The 23,791-nt window shown below is 41.4% G+C and overlaps 1 protein-coding gene across 1 annotated transcript; it reads right to left on the bottom strand.

The window, feature by feature from the left end:
• Window positions 1–514: 514 nt before the first annotated feature.
• LOC120933459 (mucin-3A-like) lies at window positions 515–22,713 on the bottom strand. The gene is made up of 10 exons (XM_040346685.1): window positions 20,192–22,713; window positions 18,372–18,476; window positions 15,823–15,941; window positions 14,314–14,375; window positions 12,267–12,406; window positions 10,700–10,759; window positions 8,230–8,401; window positions 6,690–6,857; window positions 2,141–2,372; window positions 515–776 (listed from the first exon to the last, which is right to left on the bottom strand). Exons 1-10 carry the CDS (start codon window positions 22,656–22,658, stop codon window positions 744–746), a joined length of 3,558 nt encoding a protein of 1,185 aa, XP_040202619.1. The 5' UTR covers window positions 22,659–22,713; the 3' UTR covers window positions 515–743.
• Between the last annotated feature and the right edge of the window lie 1,078 nt (window positions 22,714–23,791).

Genomic DNA, 23,791 nt, shown 5'->3' with positions numbered 1-23,791 from the left:
AAGAAAACAAAACAAAAAAAACATTTAGAAGGGAAATAGAAAGAAAAGGTTAGTGAACCAACAATGCACTAGCTTAAGTGCCGTTCACACTACCGCGACTTGGGATCCGACTTGTGTCGCCCCAAGTCGCGTGACATGAGAAATTTAATTGAAGTGAATGAGAGCCGTCTTAATGTACTCTACTGAAGTTGCTCTGACTTCAGAAAAGGTTCCTGTACTACTTCAATCCGACTTCTAGGCAACTTGTACCCATTGATTTCAATAGACGTGGCCTCCAAGTCGGATCTCCGTCTTAACTGAAGCAACTTTCCAGGAAGAGAAAATTGTTTACTCAGGCAAACCCCTCCCTCCCACAGAGCTGATTATTCTGTGATTGGCCACAGCCAAAGTCGCCTGTCCTGGAGGCAACTTTAAGTCGCGTTGTAAGTTGCTCCAAGTCGCTCTGAAGTTGCCTTGCAAAGTCGCGCTGTAAGTCAGGTTGCCCCTGTGTGAACCGGCACTAAAGGAACCCAATTAGAAAATAAAAATCGAACCTTTACAACCCCATTAACTTTAGATATACTTTAGGTAAGAAAAAAAGTAACTAAACAGGTCATATTTTTGATATGCGCTGAATATTGGATTAGTACATAAAGGAATGTTGCTGTTTTTTTTATTTCTTAAATGAAAACTCTCCTTCCAATATTCAGGATATTTTGATACCAAAGCAATGATGTCAGGGGATGAAATGCTCGAGGTATTGGCTAGTTATTCAGTTGGGGTCTTGGAGTAACCATCTGTAAAACAAAAAATACTAATGTTCAGTAAAAAATAACTTTTATCCATTACTAATGTTCTATCAAATTAACATTTCTGGTAATTTCTGTGAACTTCAGGCAAATAACTACATACACAAAATACATAGATAGTAGCTGTTTGCTTGCTCTGCCCATTGAGTCCTAAAATAAACACAGTTCTGCCAGCACAGCTAGGTTGGTGACTTGACTTTTCTCTGCTGCAGGTAAGCAGTGAAGCTAGGTCACCCTACCTTTGGGATTACCCCAGGGCAAACATGCCAAATTGTCCCCAAGATGTATGAGTATTATGTGCCAGCAAAAATACCCTAAACCCCCCCGCCCCCCCCAAAAAAAAATCCAGCACCCATCTGCATGCAAACCCCCTAAGAATAAATTCCCCCTTCTGCCAATACAAATCTGCCCCCTACAAAAATCACCTTCCCAGCACAAACTTTTGCCCCCCCCCCCAACCCACCTAGCTCAAATTCTCTCATTCTCCATATGCCCCCAGCATAAATACACCCCCAAAAAAATTCCCCTCTTCTAGTACAAATCCTCTGCCCCCAAGTTACCCCTCTGAGCGCAAATCCCCCCACTCCTTTCTCCCAGCACAATTTCTCCCCAATCCCCCATCCTAGCACAAATCCCCACCACATGTCCCCTCCTAGCACAAATACCCACCAATCATCCCTGCTAGCACAACCCCCCCTCAAAAAAAACTCCCCTCCTAGCACAATACCCTCAACCCTATGAATTATCTTTCTAGCACAAACCCCCAAAAATGCCCTCTACTAGCACAAATCCTCTTCCCCCATCCCCCTTCCCAACACAAATTCCCTCAATTCACTACTCCTAGGACAATTCTTGTCCCCTGCCACCCCCCAAATCACCCCCTCAACCTGCTTGTGGTGCCCCCCCCCACCTTACATGATACAACAGTGCCGCTGCACTGTTGTATCATGTAAGGTGGGGGGGGGCACCACAAGCAGGTTGAGGGGGCAGCCGTCCCTCCTTCCCACCCTTTGTCCCAGGCCTGACTTCTACTATAGCCCAGCCCAATTTTTTTTTTTTTTTTACTGACTAATAGAACATGTCTGTGCCAACACTCACTAGGTGGGCTCAGAGCTTGCACTGAGGCCCCGACGTCTGATATGCTGATAAAGACTGGACAGCTACTGAGAAAATCTAGCTGGAGAACGAAGGTTAAAAGTTAATTCCCTGCACTACTACTGTTCCTGAACAATTTAGCCACTGGTCCGTAGTTGTGTACTAGTTAACAGCTCTCCTACCACGCCTTATGAATTAAGATCAATATGAATTGTCACAGTTGGCACTGCCAACCACCTCACTGCCACCCACCTTACCTTTAAATATGGGTTTACACCATCCAACGAAGGATAAAAGCTTCCTGACCCAGAACTTTGAGATTCTGACCCAGGTCCATCCGAGGTAAGGACAATAGCTGCCATGTCGTTTTCATCCGGCCTCTCCAAAATATATTTGCTAGGAGCAGTTTTTTCATCGTTGTAGTACGTAGGTAAAGAATGCTTATTTTCATTCTCTCTTTGATGCCATTCTCCCTCTGGATCTGTCAACCTGTGGCACAAACACACACAAAATAAAATAAGAGATTCTGTCTCCAAAATTAAAAGTTACACTATAATGCGGCGTACACACGATCCGAAATTCCGACAACAAATGTTCCATGTCAGCCTTTTGTCGGAAAATCCAACCGTGTGTATGCAATTCCGATGCAAAAAAATCCTACGCATGCTTGGAATCAATTTGACGCATGCTCGGAATCATTAAACGTAATTTTTCTCGGCTCGTCGTACTGTTGTAAGTGACCGCATTCTTGACTTTCGGAATTTCTGACAACATTTGTGTGACCGTGTGTATGCAAGACAAGTTTGAGCCAAAATTCCATCTGAAAAAAAATCCACGGTTTTGTTGTCAGAATTTCCGATCGTGTGTACACGGCATAAGTCTCCCTGCAAAATATTGAATACTCCCTGTCTACAGCACTGATGAATGAATGAATGAATGACTTGTATAGCGCCACACATGCGAACTGAATTGCCTCTGGGCGCTATTCCAGCCAGTGTCTGCTTGGATGGTGCGGTCATTATACCCCGTAGGATCACGACACGCTAGTGATGATCTCCACAGTAGGTAAGAGATACCTGCAGACAGGGGCGGACTGACAACTCATGGGGCCCCCGGGCAATAGAAGATTATGGGCCCCCCGGGCTTACAGATGGCCACCAAGCCAGGAGGCATTACAGAGGCGGGGCAGCTAAAATCTCAGGATTTTCATATGAAAAGCATGTCAGTTTTGGACAGATGTAAAAAAAACAAATTTTTACATACTGTCCCTGGTTTTAATCAGCCTGGCAACCCTGATGGGGCCCCCTAGTGGCATGGGGCCCTCGGGCAGTGCCCGGGTGCCTCAATGGCCAGTCCGCCCCTGCCTGCAGACAGAGCACAGAATGGGAACAGAAGGAACCAATCAGCTGTGTCTATTATAACTGAGTTCCACTTTAAAGTGTTTTTGGGGGGATAAAATAGGGAAAAATGTAAGGGGTTATAAGGGTTGAAGGTAAAAAACCTTTTGTGTGCTGTTCCCCCCACAGTCCCTCCCTTATACTCACCTGAGCCCCCTCTCAATCCAAAGATGTGCACAGGAGCCTCTGCTGTCCCAGGCCCTCCTCATTGGCTGGGAGACACAACAGTGGGAGCCATTGGCTGCCAGTCACGTCCAGTGAGCCAATGAGGAGAGAGTGGGGGGGAAGGGCTGAAGTGTGGCTCTGAGTGTCTTATAGCCGCACCAATGCCTCCCCATAGCAAACACCATGCTATTGGGGGGGCACTAGTCAAGGGGGAGGAGCCAGGAGCACCAGTAGGAGAGGATCAGGGCTGCTCTGTGCAAAACCATTGCGCAGAGAATGCAAGTTTAACATGTTTGTTAATTTAATAAAAGAAAAAAATAAAACTTTAAAACCTCCAATTTTTTTTTTGTTTTTCAATGTCTTCAGCCATTGGGAGATTGCCTTCCACTTACAGACAGTGTGCACAACTCAATAAATAGATGACAGAGATCCTACCCTTTCTACACTTTATCCAAAAATAAAAATAGAAAAAAACTCTTATATATATAATATATATATAATATATATATTCATATATATAAATATATTATGAATACATAATCTCGTACTGTAATTTTTCAGAATTGTAATTGCTATCAGTTTGAGAGCCAAGGTCTTGATCTGTCTGGCTGCTATATTCTGTACTGTACTAAAAGATAATTAAGTTCGATTTTTTTTTTTTTCATTGAACTAGTCACAGTCTATGTAACTATTTATTCTGTCAACATCACCACCTTGTGGCCTTTTTCCATACAGTCTGATAAAGAAAGGAGTGACGGTAATTGTAAACCTTGATAAAGGACTGAAATGTTTTTTTTTAGTAGGATCTAATGCAAAAAAAAGAAAAAAAGAATAGGGAATAGAGCCATAAAAGGCGGGGGACGCGATGCACGTGGTCAGCAGGCGCAAAAGCCCCCAGCCACCCACGATCGCTGGAACGAGAGCCAGAACGGGGATTTGTGTATGTAAACACACAAATCCTTGTTCTGAGGCCTCGTACACACGACCGAGAAACTCGACGGGCGAAACACATAGTTTTGCTCGTCGAGTTCCTTGTGAAGCCGTCGAGAAACTCGACAAGCCAATTTTCTCCATTCCCGTCAAGGAAATAGAGAACTTGCTCTCTTTTTGGCTCGTCAAGTTTCTCGACAGTTTCCGCGACGAAAATGTACACACGACCGGTTTCCTCTGCAAAAAAATATCTCCCAGCAAGTTTCTTGCTGTTTTTTGCCGAGAAACTCGGTCGTGTGTACAAGGCCTGACAGGAGAGAGGAGACAGATCTGCTGTTCCTAGCAATCCTCCAGTCAGTCCCCACATTGCCCCCACAGTTAGAAACACACACCAGGGAACACATTTAACCGATTGATCGCACCCTAGTGTTAATCACTTCCCTGCCAGTGACATTTTGCAACTTTTATTACTTTTTTTAGCAATTTTTTATAACTTTTGTGTAAACCAATCAATATACGCTTATTGCGATTATATTTTTAACAAAAGTGTGTAGAAGAATACATATTGGCATAAACTGATGAAGAACTTAGTTTTTTACAAAGTTTTTTGGGATATTTATTATAGCAAAAAGTAAAAAAAAATATTGTGTTTTTTTTTTTTCAAAAATTGTCTGTCTTTTTTTGTTTATAGCACAAAAAATTAAAACTGCAGAGATGATCAAATACCACCAGAAGAAAGCTCTTTTTTGTGAAAAAAAAAACACTTTTGTTTGGGTACAACATCGCACGACCACGCAATTGTCAATTAAAGCAACGCAGTGCCGTATCGCAAAAAATGGCCTGGTCATTAAGGGGGAAAATTGTCCGTGGCTGAAGTGGTTAAATATCACTATTGCAGTTGCACATTCTGCAGGTATGCCCATCTGTTTCACATGCAGATTTGACCATCCCTCAAGCATGTTATTTGTATATTTTTGTTGACCTTTAAACCTTTCAAGCTCCACCGTAAAGTGGAACTTCCGCTCATCGGAACCCCTCCCCTCCAGTGTCACATTTGACACCTTTCAGGGGGGGGGGTGCAGATACCTGTCTAAGACAGGTATTTGTACCCACTTCCGGGAGTCTTCACTGCGGGGATTCTGCGGGTAGTGCATAACTTCCTGCCCCCGCCCACTGTGTTCTGGGAAACACACGGCTCCCAGAACACAGCGGGGACCAGTGACTCGTGCATGCGCCGTAGGGAATCAGGCAGTGAAGCCTGAATGCTTTTACTTCCCGATTCTCTCACCGAGGATGGCGGTGGGGGCAGCAGATAGACTAGCGATTGCTTATCCTCTGCTGCTGACATTGCTGGACTCCAGGACAGGTAAGTGTCCATATATTAAAAGTCAGCAGCTGCCGTATTTGTATCTGCTGGCTTTTAATATTTTTTTAACGGCGGAGCTCCACTTTAAGTAAGTGTAACAATGCTAGCTACAGCAAATTATCATTCCCTATTCACCAAATAGATATAGTTAATTGCATTAATTTCATCAAATTAATAAGTAATTATGTGTATCAATTCATATAATACATTAATTAAGTAAATACAGCCTTGAAGCCTCACAGTCAGCTTCCCTTAGTAAACATGCCAGCACCAGGGACCCCAAGATTAGTACAGATCCGGCCTGGATGAGGACATCACTGGATCCTTAGTACGGCTCAGGAGGGGGGGGCACTCACTCGTTCCCCCTCCTTTCTGACCGGCCGGGCGGCGTGCTTGGATACGGGTCTGGTATGGATTGTGGGGGGACCCCCACGCAGTTTTTTCGGCATAGAGGTTCTTCTTACAATCCATACCAGACCTAAGGGCCTGGTATGCCCCTGGGGGGAACCCATGCCGTTTTTTTAATTAAAATTTGGCGTGGAGTTCCCCCTCATAATTCATACCAGCAATGAAGCATAATTCTCCCCACTGAAACCAATCAAGGGGCACAATTCCTCCCAATGACACCAACAATGGGGTCCAATAACAGCAATCACGGGGCACAATTCCTCCCACTAACACCAATTATGGGGCACAATTACTCCCACTGAAATAAACTATGATGTCTGGACCTTTTCTACTCCCAATGGCCACAGTCCGGCTCCCCCAAAGTCTGAAGGACAGTAAACTGGCCCTTTGTTTAGACAGTTTGGAGACCCCTGCCTTAGAAGATCAAGAAGGATTTTTTTTTTCTGATCCTCTTTTATTTAATCTGACTAAATATGTAGCCACACTGAATACTAAATCAGTTTTTGGTAGAATGACCATTTTACTCATTGTTCTCCTTACCGTAACTTGTCAGAAGCATGTCTTCTTCGTCGCAAACATACAGCCAGGATCACGATAACGATAAGAATCACAACAAGACCAGCAACCACCCCACCAATGACACCGGCTTTACTGACAGCCATCTGGCACTGGTCTCCTGTATACCAGAACTGGCTTGACGTCTCACAACTGGGGGGAAAGCAAGGATGGAAAAGTTTAAATAAGACTTTGGCTTTCACAACATACGCTTCAACAAACACATTGGCTATATACTGTAAATGTCAGTAATTTAAGTTATATAAAACAACATAAAAAAGTTGGAGGACCACATCATAATAAACTTTTTTTTTTCTTTTAACAGGGCACATCATTTGGCCACTGGCTTATATCTACATGCAACTATGCTGCAGGCACTAACAAACTGTACCATAATCTTGGGGTAAGAAAGCTTTATGCCCCGTACACACGATCGAAAATTCCGACAGCAAAAGTACGACGTGAGCTTTTGAAATTCCGACTGTGTGTATGCTCCATCTGACTTTTGCTGTCGGAATTTTCGCCAACAAAAGATTGAGAGCTGGTTCTCAATTTTTCAGACGGAAAAAATTCCTATCGGAAAATCTGATCGTCTGTAGCAATTCCGACGCGCAAAATTCCGACGCATGCTCAGAAACAATTCAACGCATGCTCAGAAGCATAGCATTCAACTTAATTTTCTCGGCTCGTCGTACATCACGCGTTCTTTACGGACGAAAGTTCCGAGATCTTTTGTGTGATCGTGTATATAAGCCAAGCTTGAGTGGAATTCCGTCGGAAAAAACATCCAAGGTTTTTCCGACGGAAAATCCGATTGTGTGTACGCGGCATTAGAACACATTCCCAGGAGGTTGCACGATAAGTGGGAGTGGCCAGGCGATGGGCCACAGTGCAGGCTGGGGGTGGGCCGCATCAAAGCTGGCTGCCTGCACTCAAAGGAGCCAAAAGAGGACAAAGATGGCACCCACACAGTGGATCACAGCAGGACAAGACTGAATTTGTTGTATGGTTGAGTGTTTAAAAAAAATAACCCAAAAATGCAGATAAGAAGGAAAAAACATGGGGTCAGGGGAGATGAATACCACTTTAATACTAATGTCGCTTACACACGATCGGAATTTCCGACAACAAATGTTCGATGGGAGTTTGTTGTCGGAAATTCTGACCGTGTGTATGCTCTATCGGACATTTGCTTTCAGAATTTCGGACAACAATAATTTGAGAGCTGGTTCTCGAATTTTCCAACAAGTTTTGTTGTCACAAAACACACAAAACACGTGTTGCCTATAAAGTGAAGTGTAAAATAAAATAAAGCTGTTCCTGCAAGGGAATGACACTGATTCACTCCAATGCTATTTATTAATTATAAATAATATTAATTATAAATGCATTTCGCAATAATAATAATAATATTAATTATTAATTATATTATTATTATTACTAAAATGCTGTTGAAGTAATCTCTCAAATGGAGAAAAGAAATAGGCAAAGCAGTAAGCACCGAAAAACTAAAAAACAAACTTACTAGCACTTGGGTCCTTTGTTGTTCACCAGGCATTGCCCCATGTTACAGTCTATGAATTGTTGGTTAGTATTACTACAGTTGGTCACACACTGGAATCCAACGCTGGGGGATATAACACCATAAAAATACTGATGGAACTCCTCAGGAATTGTATCCACTGTTGAACACAGGCCTATAAAATAAGGAAAATCATATTTTTAAAGAATGAAAGCTGAGGTTTGATCTACATATATGTTTGCCTTCCCTAGTTTCTCTTTTTCCTCCTCATTAGCATGCTTATGAAATTGTTCACAACACCTTTCTTATATGATTACATTTTCCTATACAAGCTCAGGTTCTGCTTTAAAAAATAAAGGAACCCATGTATTTTCCCCATCTATTCAATGTAAGGTATAATCACAGAATGTACCCTAAAACTGAAATCCATTTTTTTTATTTATTTTGTTACAGGTAGTTCTAGAGCATTAACAATTTATGTAGCACTTTACTTATATTCCCTACCCTCAAGGAGCTTACAATCTAAGGTCCCTAACTCACATTCATACATACATATACTGGGGCCAATTTAGACAGGAGCCAATTAAAAGAGAAGTATGGGTTTACTTTTTATTATTTATTCATACTTACCTCGGTGGATGGATCATCAGACCAATGCTCCATCTGTCCACCGCCGTCTCTGCGCTGAGAACCGAGCCACCAAACACCGCCGATGGCTTGGTTTTCACAGATCCCCGAGAGGAGAGCTGCTGCCTGTCAGTCAGCGTCTTTGCTGTCTGCTTCTCCACTCTCAGTGGATTGCTGTGTTCCTGGAGGGGCGGGGAGAGGCTGTCTCAATGGCTCGCTGAGACTCGCTGAGACTGCCATCAATCAGGACAGCTGGCGGATCCCGACTGCCCCGACTGATGGCAGTGACGTCAGCGGAGAGCGGACTTCAGACCGCTCTCCGCTGAAAACAGGTCATAGGAGTGAAAAACAAATTGCACTCCTGTGACCCTTAGGAGAAGCCCAGCCTAAAAAGCTCAGGCTGGACTTCTCCTTTAACCTACCAGCATGTCTTTGGAGTGTGGGAGGAACCAGGAATTCCCGGAGGAAACCCTTGCAATCACAAGCAGAACATGCGAACTCCGGGCAGGTGGTGCCATGATTGGGATTGAAATTAACCCCCCCCCCCCTAGTGCTGCCAGGCAGAAGAGTTAAAATACAAAAGCATCAATGAATGCAGTTACATGCTTTATCTAAAACCATCCACTGCACAGTAACACTCAGAGAAGGGGCACAACTAGGAGCCAATTGGGTGTGCTGCATTAATTTGTTAACATGCTGACAAGCGTAGAGCTGTGTAAGCAGAATAATGATAACGTGATGAAGGTGTTGATGCTCCTTTGTTGGGAATGTGTTTTGGCCAGTGCTGTCCTGCAGTAGACGTTAATAACCTAGTTGTTTCACCTGGAAGATGCCTCACAAGACTGGCTGAACAGAAGTCAAATAAAATCCTTTGTAGGTAAAATGGTTTCTTCACTTGCAGTAGGTCAGCTTTAAAATAATTCTTAAATGGATTTCCAAACTGGTCTTTGTGTTCCTCTACAGTCCCCATGGACCCTACACTCAGACTGTTGTTGGGGCCTTGACTTTTGCTCAAGTCATTATAAACCACACCCATTACAACACTAATCTTAACCTATTTAATTTCAGTTATTAATGGGAGGAGGTATGGGCTTAATCTCAACTTCAACTTGAACAGTCATTAAAGGCCTTATTACAGCTTGGGAATAGGGATCAATTTAATATATAATATGGGTGCTGAAGACATCATAAACCAGCTTTACTTCTGACCGGTTGTTATTTCGGATATGTTGTAGTGCAGGTCAGATTTGCTTAATATTTAAAGGGTCACTAAAGGAAAAAATTTTTTTAGCTGAAATGACTGTTTACAGGACATAGAGACATAATAGTTAACTGATTCCTTTTAAAAATGATTAAAAATTGATAAAAAAAACAATCATATAATGTGCCTGCAGTGTAGTTTCGTTTTTGCTGTTGTTTGCTGGTTCTCTGATGTACAGAGAGCCACTAGAGGGCAGTCAGCCAATAGAGAGCAGTGATACTTTGTCTAAAACTCCTCAGCACCAATCCAGTTTCGTTTTACACACAGCTCCTTGATTAGTGACCACCGTGAGAAATCTCCCAGTACTGTGGTTATCAGGAAACAGGCAACCAGGAAGTGTCCAGAACAGAGAGGATTTACAGCAACATCAAAGCAAAAACGAACAATGAGGACATGAAATCAGGACTGCAGTAAGGTAAAGGAAGCCATTTAGCTAAAAAAAAAAATTCCTTTAGTGACCCTTTAAGGTATGTGTAACGTATATGGAAGGTGTGGTCATTAATAAATACATTTTCACAGGGTTATGGGCAGTCCATCAAGCTCATTTACTGTACTCTATTCTACTTTAATGCAGAATATAATTACCTGATACATCAATGTCTTGACTGTTGACTGTTGTTCTGCTTGAATTGAAGCACAAAATACCTGAAATAGGAGAGAGAAAGTTTTAGATTCGTTTCAAATTTCCAGCGAGATGCAGATTCTTCCACTCCTCAAACTGATTCAAAATATAAGGCAATGTAAAACATTTTTATTATATCACTATCAGTAGTATGGAATTCCAATGCTACAAGCATATGAGCTGGTATAATTTTATTATAACAACTTGAGGGTCAGGGAAAAAGTTCTGGTGCTTGGTGACTGGCTCAGCACCGTCTCATGAATTGGGGAGAAAGTCCTAATACTTGGAGCAGGGGTGGCCCATCCATTAAAGGTGCATGAGCGCCCCCCTGTCCATCGGCACCTCCCCTATCCATGTGTCCAACCCCTTTAGGACTCCGGCGCATGGATTCCAATGCTTAGGGGCTGTTTTCTTGAAGCACCGATTAGAGCCAGAGGCTTAAATATAGGATGGGTTCAGGTTGCAGAGAGTGCACTCCGAGCCCATCTAGGTGTGTTACAACAGTAAATCAATATTCGCTGTTGTAACACTGATCCTCCTCCCAGCCAATCAGGAAGCAGGGTTTGACACCGGTCACCCGATTGGCTGAAAGGACAGTCAATCCTATTGGATGCCTAGGAGGGGGAGGAGCTGGAAGCCGCCATGGAGGAGAGGACACTCGGAGCTGAGCAGCTGAACCACTCTGAGGATGTAAGTGCCAGACCGACCGGCAAACAGTGTGGAGGGAGGGGTCGGTACCGAGCGGCGCGAGTGGGTGGTTGTTTGTCACCCCCCCAAAAAAAACACCAGCCGCCACTGACTTGGAGACTGGCCGAGCACTGTCATCTGGGATGAGGAGAAAGTCCTGGTGCTTGGTGGCTAGCCCAGCACTGTCATCTGGGATGGGGAGAAAGTCCTGGTGCTTGTTGACTGGTCAAGCACTGTCACATGGGGTGAGGAAAAATTCCTGGAGCTTGGTGACTAGCCCAGCACTGTCATCTGGGGTGGGGAAAAAAACCTGGTGCTTGATGACTGGTCCAGCACTGTCACCTGGGGTGGGGAAAAAGTCCTGGTGCTTGGTGAATGGCCCAGCACTGTCATCTGGGGGGCAGAGAAAGTCCTGGTGCTTGATGACTGGCCCAGCACTGTCATTTGGGGAGGAGAGAAATTCCTGGTGCTTGGGAATTGGTACATCACTGTCATCTGGGGTGGTGAAGGAGTCGTGATGTTTAGTTTCTAGCCCAGAACTGTCTGTCACATGGGGCAGGGAGAAAGTCCTCAGCCTTTTTAAGCCGCAGGCCATGGCTTGGAGCTTGCACAGGGCTTTCTCTGATTACTTTTAGATGAGCAGATTAGTAGGGGAGAAAAAGGAAAGGCAAGTAATAGCTGCTAGAAAGGGGAGCATTAAAGTGAACCTGTTGCCTAGTTCTGCATGGACAAAGCATAGGTTTTATTTTAGTTACATTTGAAATCAACAATTTCAATTGTCATATTCTACAAAGATTAAAAATCCTGATGTATGCATATAATTATTCTGTATAATAAACTCACCTTCTGTTAATATGTCTGATGTACAGTTTACACCCTTCAGAGATTGATTAACTGTGTTCACAGCCTGTTTGTATTGCTCCTCTATTTGCTGGGAATCCACCGTCAGGTATACCTCATGATCAACACGTATACTTCCCTTACTGAGAATATAAACATAACATAACATAACATAACATAAATAATAAAAAAAGTATATATATACACAGCACCTCATATCTGATTACTTATTAGGCCCCGTACACAGGACCAAACATGTATGCTGAAACTGGTCCGCGGACATGTTCGGTCGTGTGTAGGCGCGAGCAGGCCGAATTCCAGCAAACATTTGCCCGCCGGGCCTTTTCCCAGCAGACAAATATTCCTGGACGTGTTTTAAAACCGTCCGCTGGAATCCTGCCCGCTCGGACATGTACGGTCGTCAGTACAGACCTACCGTACATGTCCGAGCGCCCGCCGTCCCTCGCATGCGTCGAATGACTTTGACGCATGCATGGAAGCCTTTAAATGGCAGGCCCGCCCATCACCGCGGCGACGACGCGGACACGCCCCGCGTATTGTTTACGCGCGGACTTCTGTACGATGGTTAGTACAGCCATCGTACAGAAGCCCTCTGGCTACGGTGAAAACGGTCCGACGGACCAGTTTCATTGTACATGTTTGCCCGTGTGTACCGGGCCTTAGAGGTACACAACTGGTCAATGTATATATATACAGTGATGGAAAAAAGTATTTGACCCCCTGCTGATTTTGTACGTTTGCCCACTGCCAAAGAAATGATCAGTCTATCATTTTAATGGTAAGTTTATTATAACAGTGAGGCCCCGTACACACGGCCGAGGAACTCGACGTGCCAAACACATCGAGTTCCTCGGCGAGTTCAGCCCTGAAGCCGCCGAGGAGCTCGGCGGGCCGAGTTCTCCCATAGAACAACGAGAAAATAGAGAACATGTTCTCTATTTTCTCGACGAGTTCCTCGGCGGCTCCATCGGGCCGAAAGTGTACACACGACAGAGTTTCTCGGCAGAATCCGGCTTTGACCGAGTTTCTCGCTGAATTCTGCCGAGAAACTCTGTCGTGTGTACGGGGCCTGAGAGACAGAATATCAACAAAAATATCCAAAAAAAAGCATTTAAAAAAATGTATAAATTAATTTGCATTTTAATGAGTGAAAAAAGCATTTGATCCCAATTGTCTTGTAGCCCATTCCAGCCTTGTGTAGGTCTACAATCTTGTCCCTGACATCCTTGGACAGCTCTTTGATCTTGGCCACGGTGGAGAGATTGAAATCTGATTGATTGATTGCTTCTGTGGACAGGTGTCTTTTATACAGGTAACAAGCTGAGATTAGCACTTCCTTTAAGAGAGTGCTCCTAATCTCAGCTCAATACCTGCATAAAAGACACTTGGGAGCCAGAAATCTTTGTGATTGATAGGGGATCAAATACTTATTTCACTCATTAAAATGCAAATCAATTTATGCATTTTTTAAAATGCATTTTTCTGGATATTTTTGTTGTTATTCCGTCTCTCACTGTTAAAAATAAACCTACCATTAAAATTATAGACTGATCATTTCTTTGTCAGTGGGCAAATGTACAAAATCAGCAGGAGATCAAATACCTCTTTCCCTCACTGTATATAAACAAGTGAGGTGAACAGCACCATCAGTTGACCTCTCAGTTCAATGTTAATAGGCAATTTAAAGGTCATATATAGAAAAAAATTAAGAATTGGTGTACTTAGTATTTATTAAAAATTCAAACAAAAAATTACAAGTGTACAAAATGTTTTATCTGCAACCGTTTTGGGCTAATTTCCTATATGTTCCTGTCTGAGAAAGGATGTTAAATATTTTAGCTTGAAACTGTTAAAGATGGAACATTTTGTATGTTTAAAATGTTTTGCTTGGATTTTTAATACATTTTGAGTGCACCATACAGTACAAACCCATGTACCTATCCTGAATAAATGTATCATGGTTCAGCAAGATTGTGTAGTAAGCACTTTGTGATCTCTAGATTTGTAAGGAAAATCTAAAATTTCTTACCTAATAGAGGATATGCTGACTTCCTGAAAATTGAGGACCTTGGCTTTATATAAATCATTCATCTGTAAAAAATAAGAAACACATTAACTTAATATATTGTAAAAACAGCTACATTTCTCCTATGCATTTCTAACATTAAAAAAAAAAGTACCTAATCCAAAAAGTTGAAAGACAAACTTGCTTCCTTTATGTTAAATCAAATGTTTGCCTCCGCTTTCAAAATATTGTTCATCATGAACCTCTCCCAACCCACAATCTGTTTATTAACAGTTCCCAGAATGATGACCAGTCCCAAGGATGCTTTAATAAATGTCCTTACCAACACTTGGTACTGCTGCTGGCTCCCAATCAGTGACAGCTACAGTAGGTTCCCTCCTGGTAATCGGGAATCAGTCAAAGGGATTGGTTTACTACGTAAAACTGGGTGGTGCTAAAACTTGTGCAGCTGTGCATGGTGACCAATCAGGTTCTAACTTCAGCTGGTTCAAGTAAGCTTTGACAAAAATGAACACAGTTGACTGCAGTGGCGGCCCGTCCATAGGGCGCACGGGCACCGGCCTCCCCTATCTATGCGTACAGCCACATAATCTACACATTTGAGATGTTTTCACATTATTACTATGTTAATCAACACAAGCTGGCCTGAACATCTTGGAATCAATGACCTCTGGCAAACACAGAGTTAATGTATTTAGTTTTGCCTGTTTTAGATTTGCCCTTATGGGATAGGATGACAAGTTTTGCTCCCTGTGTCTCGTTGTGGGAGCTGTGTTGCATTCTATGAAGCATGCACCCATTTTGAACTATAGTGCAAATGTACTGCATGCATGCAGAGAACATGGTGGTGGAGTAAGATTTTGCGGCATGTGTAGTCTAGTGCTGCCTGCTTTTTTTATTTCAAAAGCTCATTCAGTATATGTAAATGCAAACAAACTTCTCTTATTTGGACTGTAAAACGTACCCATGTGAACATTTTCTTATATCTGTTTGATGAGTTCTCACTGTGGAGTGCAAAACAACCACCTATTGTTATATAGATCAGTGTTTCTCAACTCCAGTCCTCAAGGCGCCCCAACAGGTCATGTTTTCAGTGTTTTCATTATTTTGCACAGGCAATTTAATCAGTTTCACTACCTTAGTAATTACCACAGCTGTTTCATCTGAGGGAAATCCTGAAAACATGACCTGTTGGGGCGCCTTGAGGACTGGAGTTGGGAAACACTGATATAGATGATAAAAGGGGCAGGTGTTTTTGTAGTCCTAATACACTTCCAGCCCTAGGGTGACAACATTGATCTTCCATAGATATAGTTATATAGTACAGGGACCGTTGTCACCCTAGGACAGGAAGCGTGATATTGGCAGGATCACCAGTTGGAAAAAAAAAGGAAACAAAAATCCTGGGAAAAAATAAAACTAATATAGCCACTACATGTACAGACTGGTAAGACTAAATATATATTGTGTTCTTGGTTTTATATACACATTAACAGTAAACCATAGGTGTACCTGGTCTGTGAATCTGGTTACGAAGCTTTTATATACGCTGCTCTCCTTGTTTTTTAGATCCTCTGTAAACTCTTCATTCACAACGTAGACTGTCACCACCACTTTAATGAGGACTTTATCTGTGATGAGATATAATTAGGATGTTTTTAATAGTATTAACATTTATCAACCAATCAATCGATGCAAAAACAAACAAAAAAAACTGCATAATAATAATAACATCATGATTTTTTGTATGTGTTTTAATTGTACACTTTCTTCTGTGTCCTTACTTTACATTTAGAATAAGATTGACCAATCATTTCTATGAAGCCAATAAAATTATACATTAATTCTTTAGGTACCTAATTGAATGTTGGATCACTATTTTTTTTTTTTTATTTACTAAGCACTTTGTACACAATTACATTTTGTTAATATACAAAGTTTTTTTGGAGTTTTAGGTAAAATACAGAATGATGAAACCCTTATTAGGCCTGTAGAAAAAAGCATGGAGCTCCAGACTAAGTGCAGTATTAGGCCTCGTACACACGACCGAGTTTCTCGGCAAAAACCAGCAAGAAACTTGCTGGGAGATATTTTTTTGCCGAGGAAACCGGTCGTGTGTACATTTTCATCGAGGAAACTGTCGAGAACCTCGACGAGCCAAAAAGAGAGCAAGTTCTCTATTTTCTCGACGGGGGTCTGATTTGGCTCGTTGAGATTCTCGACGGGCTGGTTTTCAATGAGAAACCCAGACGTCTGTATGCTAAGAAACCCACGCTTGCTCAGATTAAAGTATGAGACGGGAGTAAAAGTAGCATTTGTAATGGAGATAACACATTTTTAAAGCTGTAACAGACTGAAAAGTGCAAATCGTCTCTTATCAAACTTTTATTTAACACGCAAACACATGAAAAGCAGCCCCAAGAGTTTAGCCAGTGGAATCGAACTTCCCCTGCCATTGTATGTGTTGTATGTCACCGCGTTTGAGAATGAGGAGATTTTGGCTTGACTGTGTTTACGCAAAGCAAGCTTGTCGAGTTCCTCGACAAGCCTAACAAGGAACGAGGAAAACGATGTGTTTCGCGGCCTCAGAGTTTTAATAAAAAATCATAATGCAAACAGCCAAATGGCTACTCACAAGGTGAAGACATAAATAGGCATATGAATATGTGAAGCTCCGTGGGATAGATGGAAGACTATGTCCCGGCGGGTTGAGCGGCGATGAAATGTCTGCAGGGGATTCCCAAGGCTTGAAACACAAGCGCGCCATGTAATTGCAGCTACCTCCGGAAGGCCAGGACAGGAACCGGAAGTGCGCCTCGGCGTGGAGCGCAGCGTGAACCGGAAGTGACGTCGGGAGGAGTTGGGTCAATAGGATGACGCGTTTCACGCTTCAAGCGTCATCCTATTGGCTCAACTCCTTCCGAATTCACTTCCGGTTCATGCTGCGCTCCACGCCGAGACGCACTTCCGGTTCCTGTCCTGGCCTTCCAGAGGTAGCTGCAATTACACGGCGAGCTTGTCTTTCAAGCCTTGGGAATCCCCTGCAGACATTTCATTGCTGCTCAATCTTTCATCGCTGCTTTAATCTTCTTAACTTTTTCTGTTTAATACCAGTTAATATATGGGACCATCAAAGTTCAAACATAGCCTCCTTCTTTTCTCCTTCTATCCACATTTTGATGGGACGAAGGTACCACAATCAGACCACAATTAGACTTTTCTATACTTATGGCACTTCTATTCATTCTAGGAAAATAAGAAAAACAGTTCTAATGCCCTGTACACACGATTGGTTCATCCGATGAAAACGGTCTGATGGATTTTTTCATCAGATATCCGATGAAGCTGACTTTCATCAGTCTTGCCTACACACCATCAGTTAAAAAAATGATTGTGTCAGAACGCGGTGACGTAAAACACAACGACGTGCTAAGAAAAATTAAGTTCAATGCTTCCGAGCATGCGTCGACTTGATTCTGAGCATGCATTGATTTTAAACCGATGGATTTGCCCACAGAAGATCGTTTTTTTCTATCGGTTTTTTAACCATCAGATAATTTTAAAACAGGTTCTAAGTTTTTTCACCGATGGGGAAAAAAACTGATGGGGCCCACACACGATCGATTCGTCTGATGAAAACGGTCCATCAGACGAACCGATCGTGTGTACGCGGCATAACTCTTCCCGACACTATCCAACGATATAGAAAAGGTTTTCCCTTCATAATTTTACAGCACCCTGATGGCCCATCCCAGTGGTGACTAGAGACGCACTATTGATGTCACTAGGTTTTAAAATGGCATATATCTCTAAAGCATCTCTACGTAAGGAGAAACAAATTAGTTGGTTTCCTAGGGGGAAACTAAGGAAAGGGGGAACCCGATATGTAATAAAACCGGCTGATTAAACTTCAGTTTTATAAAAGTTATAAAATAAATAAAATAAAAAAAAAGTCCTTAATATTATTAAAAAGCTAAATTGTTTTCATACATCTAAAATAAGTAATAAAAAGAGAGAAGAAGAATATATAGAATAATATAATGGATATCCTCTACACGTACCTGTCTTTACTTCATTCACAATAAATTCACATACAGTGCCGAAGAAGACGGGGTTACACACACAGTTTAGGCCATTGAAATAACCACCGTTCTTACAGGATTTGCCTGTAATATAAACACAGAACTGATATTACAGAATGTACATTATAACTGTAAGATATATTTATAGGCTGTATTGTAAGAGGAATCCAAAAAACATTAGGGATTGATTTACTAAAACTGGGGAGTGCAGAATGAATCGGGTGCAGCTCTGCATAGAAACCGCTACCAAGCTTTTTTCATAAAAGCTTAAAGCGGAAGTAAACCCATTGATGTAACACTTAAAAAAACTGTTAACATTCCCGGCATGCCGGGAATGCTAACTGCACATTGGTTGTGCTCTCAACCAAACTGTCAAACCATCCAATGGCTGGTGTCATAACTGATCACATGTGCAGCTTCATGGCAGTTTAAGATTGAACAAAGGCCAAGATGGCAGCTTCCTTGGCTGAAAAAGATAGGAGGGTTTACAACCGCTTTAATTGAACAAGCTAAAGTTGGAAGATGATCCGCTACTATGCACAGCTGCACTGGGTTTTGCATTCTCCAGTTTTAGTAAATCAAACCTTATGTTTTCTATTAAAGTATATCTAAATCATTTTTATATTTTGAATAGGCAGGGCATACTTAAAATAGCCTGACTCAACCAGGGTTCAACCCTGGTGTTGTTTCATAGGTTTCTTGGGGTGCCTTGAGCAATGCCAGATTAATGTTCCTTATGATGATGCTTTCATAGTTCTTGAGTTGACTTTTCTTGTCATGCGGAACTACTCAAATAAGTAACCACTGACATCAATGATCTTTTTAGCTATCTGTGGGGTGAAACTTATTCCCAGAAAAGTAAGGAACATTCCTCCCATTGACTGCCAATGTAAGGGTGAAACATCTACCTCTGACCACCAGTGTAAGAGCACCCTTCCTCACTGACCACCAATGTAGGATCAACCTTCTTCACTAACCATTGATAAAAAGGGTCCAGTTATATATATGTTGAGATATCTGTACTATCCATGTGTTCCCTAAAAATAAAGTATTGAAAAAAAATAAACTGACATTTCAACTCTTTCCTACACTTTAAACAGATAGCGTTAGATATACTTTAAACTAAACTTCTTATAAATGAGAGACCCTCTAAAATAAAATAAGTAACTTGTATCCTAACCCTTTGGGGAAATTCAAAAATCATTTTACTACTTGTAAAGCATTAGACTTTGTTTGTAATTAATATATTTAATTATATTTTTGAGGTGTGCAGACTTTTGAGGATAGTGCATTTTTACTTTAAGAACTACTTCTACTACTACTAGCACTAGCACTATCACTAATAATAAAAATAATAAATTGTATTATTAATAGTATTTATCTAAAAACAACGACATGCAAAGGGTAAGGTACATAACAATTTTGCTCTCTTTATGGGTGCAATAACAGAACTTGTATCCTAACTTTTTGGGAAATTCCAAACTTATTCTACTACTTCTAAAGTAAAGCACATTGTTTGCCATAGATAGCAGCATGTAAATAAAATGTAGTTGAAACCTTTATTTCGATTTTGGAGTAGTGCAGACTTTTGAGTATAGTACATTTTTATTCTAAAAATGACTTCTACTATTACTGCTACTACTACTATCACTAATAATAAAAAAATAGTACACCTAATAGTATTACTAATATTATCTCTTTATGTATGCATAAACCCAAAAAATCCCCTTATAATAGTAATAAACACACAACATAATGTGTAAATTCTTTAACACAAATTGCTTTTGTTTTTTACTGACCTGAATTGGTTGTGGAAGATGTAGCATTGCTTGTGTGTACACTTGTTGGCTTCTGTGTAGATGGTATATTGGTGGATTTGGTAGAAAATAATATACTAGTATGCACAGTAGTAGCTTCAGATGTAATAGACCCAACTGTATTGAAAGCTGTAGTATAGCTGCTTGGGTATGTACTTGTTGACTTTTCTGTGGGTCGTTTTGGGGTTGAGTCAGTAGAATATAATCTGCTAGTATGCTCTGTAGTAACTTCAGACCCAGCAGTTATGGAAGAAGTAGTGTAGCTGCTTACATGTGGACTTGTCTTCTGTGTTGATAGTTCAGTGGTAGAGTCAGTAGGATATACTCTACTAGTAAAATCTTTAGTAACTTGAGATGTAATGAAGGAAGGACTAACAGAAGTAGTGAAGCTGTTTATGTCTGGGCTTATTGTCTTCTGTGTTGACAGTTTAGTTGTGGGGTTAGTTGTATATACTGTCATAGTATGTTCTGTAGTAGCTTCAGATGTAATGGATCCAGTAATAATGGAAGAGGAGGTGTAGCTAATCATATCTGGACTTGGCTTCTGTGTTGATGGTTCTTTAATATTATCAGATGTAACAGACCCAGCAGTAAATGAAGATGTGGTGTAGGTGCCCACGTCTGGACTTGGTTTCTGTGTTGACGGTTCTTTAGTATTTTCTGACGTAATGGACCCAGTAGTTACAGAAGACGTGATGTAAATGTTCATGTCTGAACTTGTTGCCTTCTGTGTTGACAGCTCAGTAATGGAGTCAGTAAGATATACTTTAGTAGTATGTTCTGTAGTAGCTTCAGATGTGATGGACCCAGGAATAATGGAAGACGTGGGGTAGCTGGTCATATCTGGACTTGGCTTCTGTGTTGATGGTTCTTGACTATTATCAGATGTAATAGACCCAGTAGTAAATGAAGATGTGGTGTTGGTGCCAATGTCTGGACTTGGCTTCTGTGTTGAAGGTTCTTTAGTATTTGCTGATGTAATTGACCCAGTAGTTACAGAAGATGTGCTATAACTGTTCATGTCAGGACTTGGCTTCTGTGTTGATGGTTCTTTAACATTATCAGATGTAATAGACCCAGTAGTAAAAGAAGATGTGGTGTAGGTGCTCATGTCTGAACTTGTTGTCTTCTGTGTTAATGGTTCTTTAGTACCAGTAGAAGTATTGTAGTCATTAATGTTTTCAGTAGTAGTTTCCTTTGTATTCGAAATTGTGGAATATTCTGAAGATGTTTCAGATATGCTGGAAAAAGTGGAACTTTTGGATGTAGTTTGTAGTGTTTCTGTATACTGGCTAGAAATGCCAGTTGAAATGGAATTATAGTTAGTATATTCTCCAGTAGTTTGCAATGTAATGGAAGCAGTTGAGTATTCAGAACTAGAATCCAAAATAGTGGGGGCGGTAGTATGCTTTATATTAGAATCAGTCGTTGTGAGATCACTTTCTGTAGATATGTCAGTTGTAACTAAGTCAGTTGTAGGGACCGTGTTAGCTTTAGATGTAATGGGGTCAATTGTAGTTTTTTCTGTACTCCAGTCAGTTTCATATTTTCTGGTAGTCTGATGGGTAGTGGAGTCCAAGATTATTTCTGTAGGTGTTTCAGTTGTATTGGGGTCAGTGACTGATTGACTAGTGATTTCAGATGCAACTGACATGGTCTTGCTTTCAGTGTGACTGTTGGTATAGTCTATGGTGGTTTTGGTTATAGTGGAATCAGTAGGAACTTCAGCAAGGTCAGTAGTAGATTCTCTAGTTGTTTCAGATGTAATGGAGTCTGCAGTAATTTCAGTAATGATGGTGTCAGTAGCAAATATTCTGGTGGTTTCAGAGACAATGTTATGCGTATTGTTGATTGTAGATTCTGTCATGTCTTGAGAGGTAATGGAGCCTGTAGTTGTTTCAGTTGTGGTTGAGTAAATGGTATATTTGTTGGTGGTGTCAGAGATAATGGAGTCAGTAGGGCTTGTAAAAAAAATTCTAGTGGTGGATTCTGTGGATTGTTCGGGAGACATTTCTGTTGCAGTGTAGAGAGTCGTGTCTTCAGTTGTAATTCTAGATGTAATGGAATCAGCTGTAGCTTCATTAGATGTTTTGAAGTCTGTGGATATTTCAACAGTCTGACCTGTTGTAGTAGGAAAAGTTATGTATGTACTAGTACTATCAGATGTAACAGCATCCGTAGTATATCCACTAACTGCATTGGACGTGTTGGCATCAGTAGTGACCTCATTACTTTCTACAAACACAGTGGATTCTGTACCATATCCTCTGGTGGTTTCCAAGGTTTTGGTGTCAGTAGTGAGTTCACTAGCAGATACAAAGGTGAGAGAGCTTGTACTGTACTCAGCCTCTGGAAAGGTTGAGCCATCAGTAGTAACACCAGTAATAGGTACATCAGATAGAGGTGAACTGAACTGGCTGGTAGTAGATGTCTCTGGGTCACTGGTCATCGTAGGAACTCTAGTGGACGTAGCTGTGGGAAAGAGAAGACAACATTACATTACCATTAAACCTGGGTTCTTTAAGCATGTCTTCATTATTTTGAATTGCATGTCTCAAGCTGTGCATTGTGGTTCCAGCCACAGAATGTTGTGCCACTCTTGTGTCCTATAGAAAGGTAGCAATCAGCTAATAGAGTAATGATTAGAATGTGAAGGAATAACATTAACACAGCTCTTCGGGATTGAAGTGTACCTAGGTTAAAACTTTGTTCTTTGAATAGAATAGGGAGATATTTTGTTTATTTTCTGTAGACACGATAGGAAATTAGAGGATAACCCTCCAAAATGAGGAACATCCTCTTTGTTGTCACTGGAGTAGATATCCACATTGGATGGTTTTTCCCTCTACCCCTGTTTCAGTGACAATTCCAAATTGTGGATCTGGGTCCAATGTGGACACTGACAGGATGAAATGTCCACATTGGGTGATTTGGCCTCTATCGCTGTTCCAGTGAAAATTCTAAATTATGGATCTGGTTCTCTCACCTCCAGTCCTGGTGTCAATGGTCACTGAGATCATTAGAGAGGGTCAATCTCTTAAGTGGGGACTCACACTCCTTCCTTCAACCTCCTTACTGTGAGTGCACTCATGGAACAGATGTGACCAAATGCAAAGTAAGACCCATTGGAGCTTTTGGAGTAACCTTTCACATTTGTGAAAGTACAGGGCCTCTGTCTCATCAGCAGCACCTTTTGGGCCATAAGGGGTTAGGGAGTGAGGTTCTGGTGCGGTTGGGTACTTTTTTTTATTACAACCAGAGACAAAAGGTATTGTTTTTAAATTTCCATATTTATCACTGAATGCTACACCATTCCCTTTTAATAACTGCTAATATCTTAACATTGCAAACATGTTTTAGGGTGCATCATATAACTGTGCCTACTTTACCTTTTCAGAAAGGCAAAACAGAGAGAAAAAAAAATACAAACTGCAGTGATCAGTAACCATAATTTAGCATATGGAAGTTAGATCACCAAGAGATTTAGCAATTTAGATTGGCTGCTAGTAATAATGAAAGTTATGCTGTTTGCATTACTGAATCAGATAGCATTTTGATACTAATTTAAGCAATGAATGGAGG

The sequence above is a fragment of the Rana temporaria genome, chromosome 3, assembly GCF_905171775.1.
Source record: "Rana temporaria chromosome 3, aRanTem1.1, whole genome shotgun sequence".
Taxonomy (NCBI): domain Eukaryota; kingdom Metazoa; phylum Chordata; class Amphibia; order Anura; family Ranidae; genus Rana; species Rana temporaria.
Note: the sequence above shows the minus strand (reverse complement) of the source record. Positions and strands in the feature narration are given on the sequence as shown.

What these genes read in the sequence shown, in the direction of transcription:
- LOC120933459 (XM_040346685.1), bottom strand. Translation starts at nt 22,658, where the DNA reads ATGACCAGTGACCCAGAGACATCTACTACCAGCCAGTTCAGTTCACCT. An exon ending in GTCAGCATATCCTCTATTAG is followed by an intron (nt 12,407 to 14,313) that starts GTAAGAAATTTT and finishes TTATATTCTCAG; the next exon opens with TAAGGGAAGTATACGTGTTG. An exon ending in AACAAAGGACCCAAGTGCTA is followed by an intron (nt 6,858 to 8,229) that starts GTAAGTTTGTTT and finishes CTTTCCCCCCAG; the next exon opens with TTGTGAGACGTCAAGCCAGT.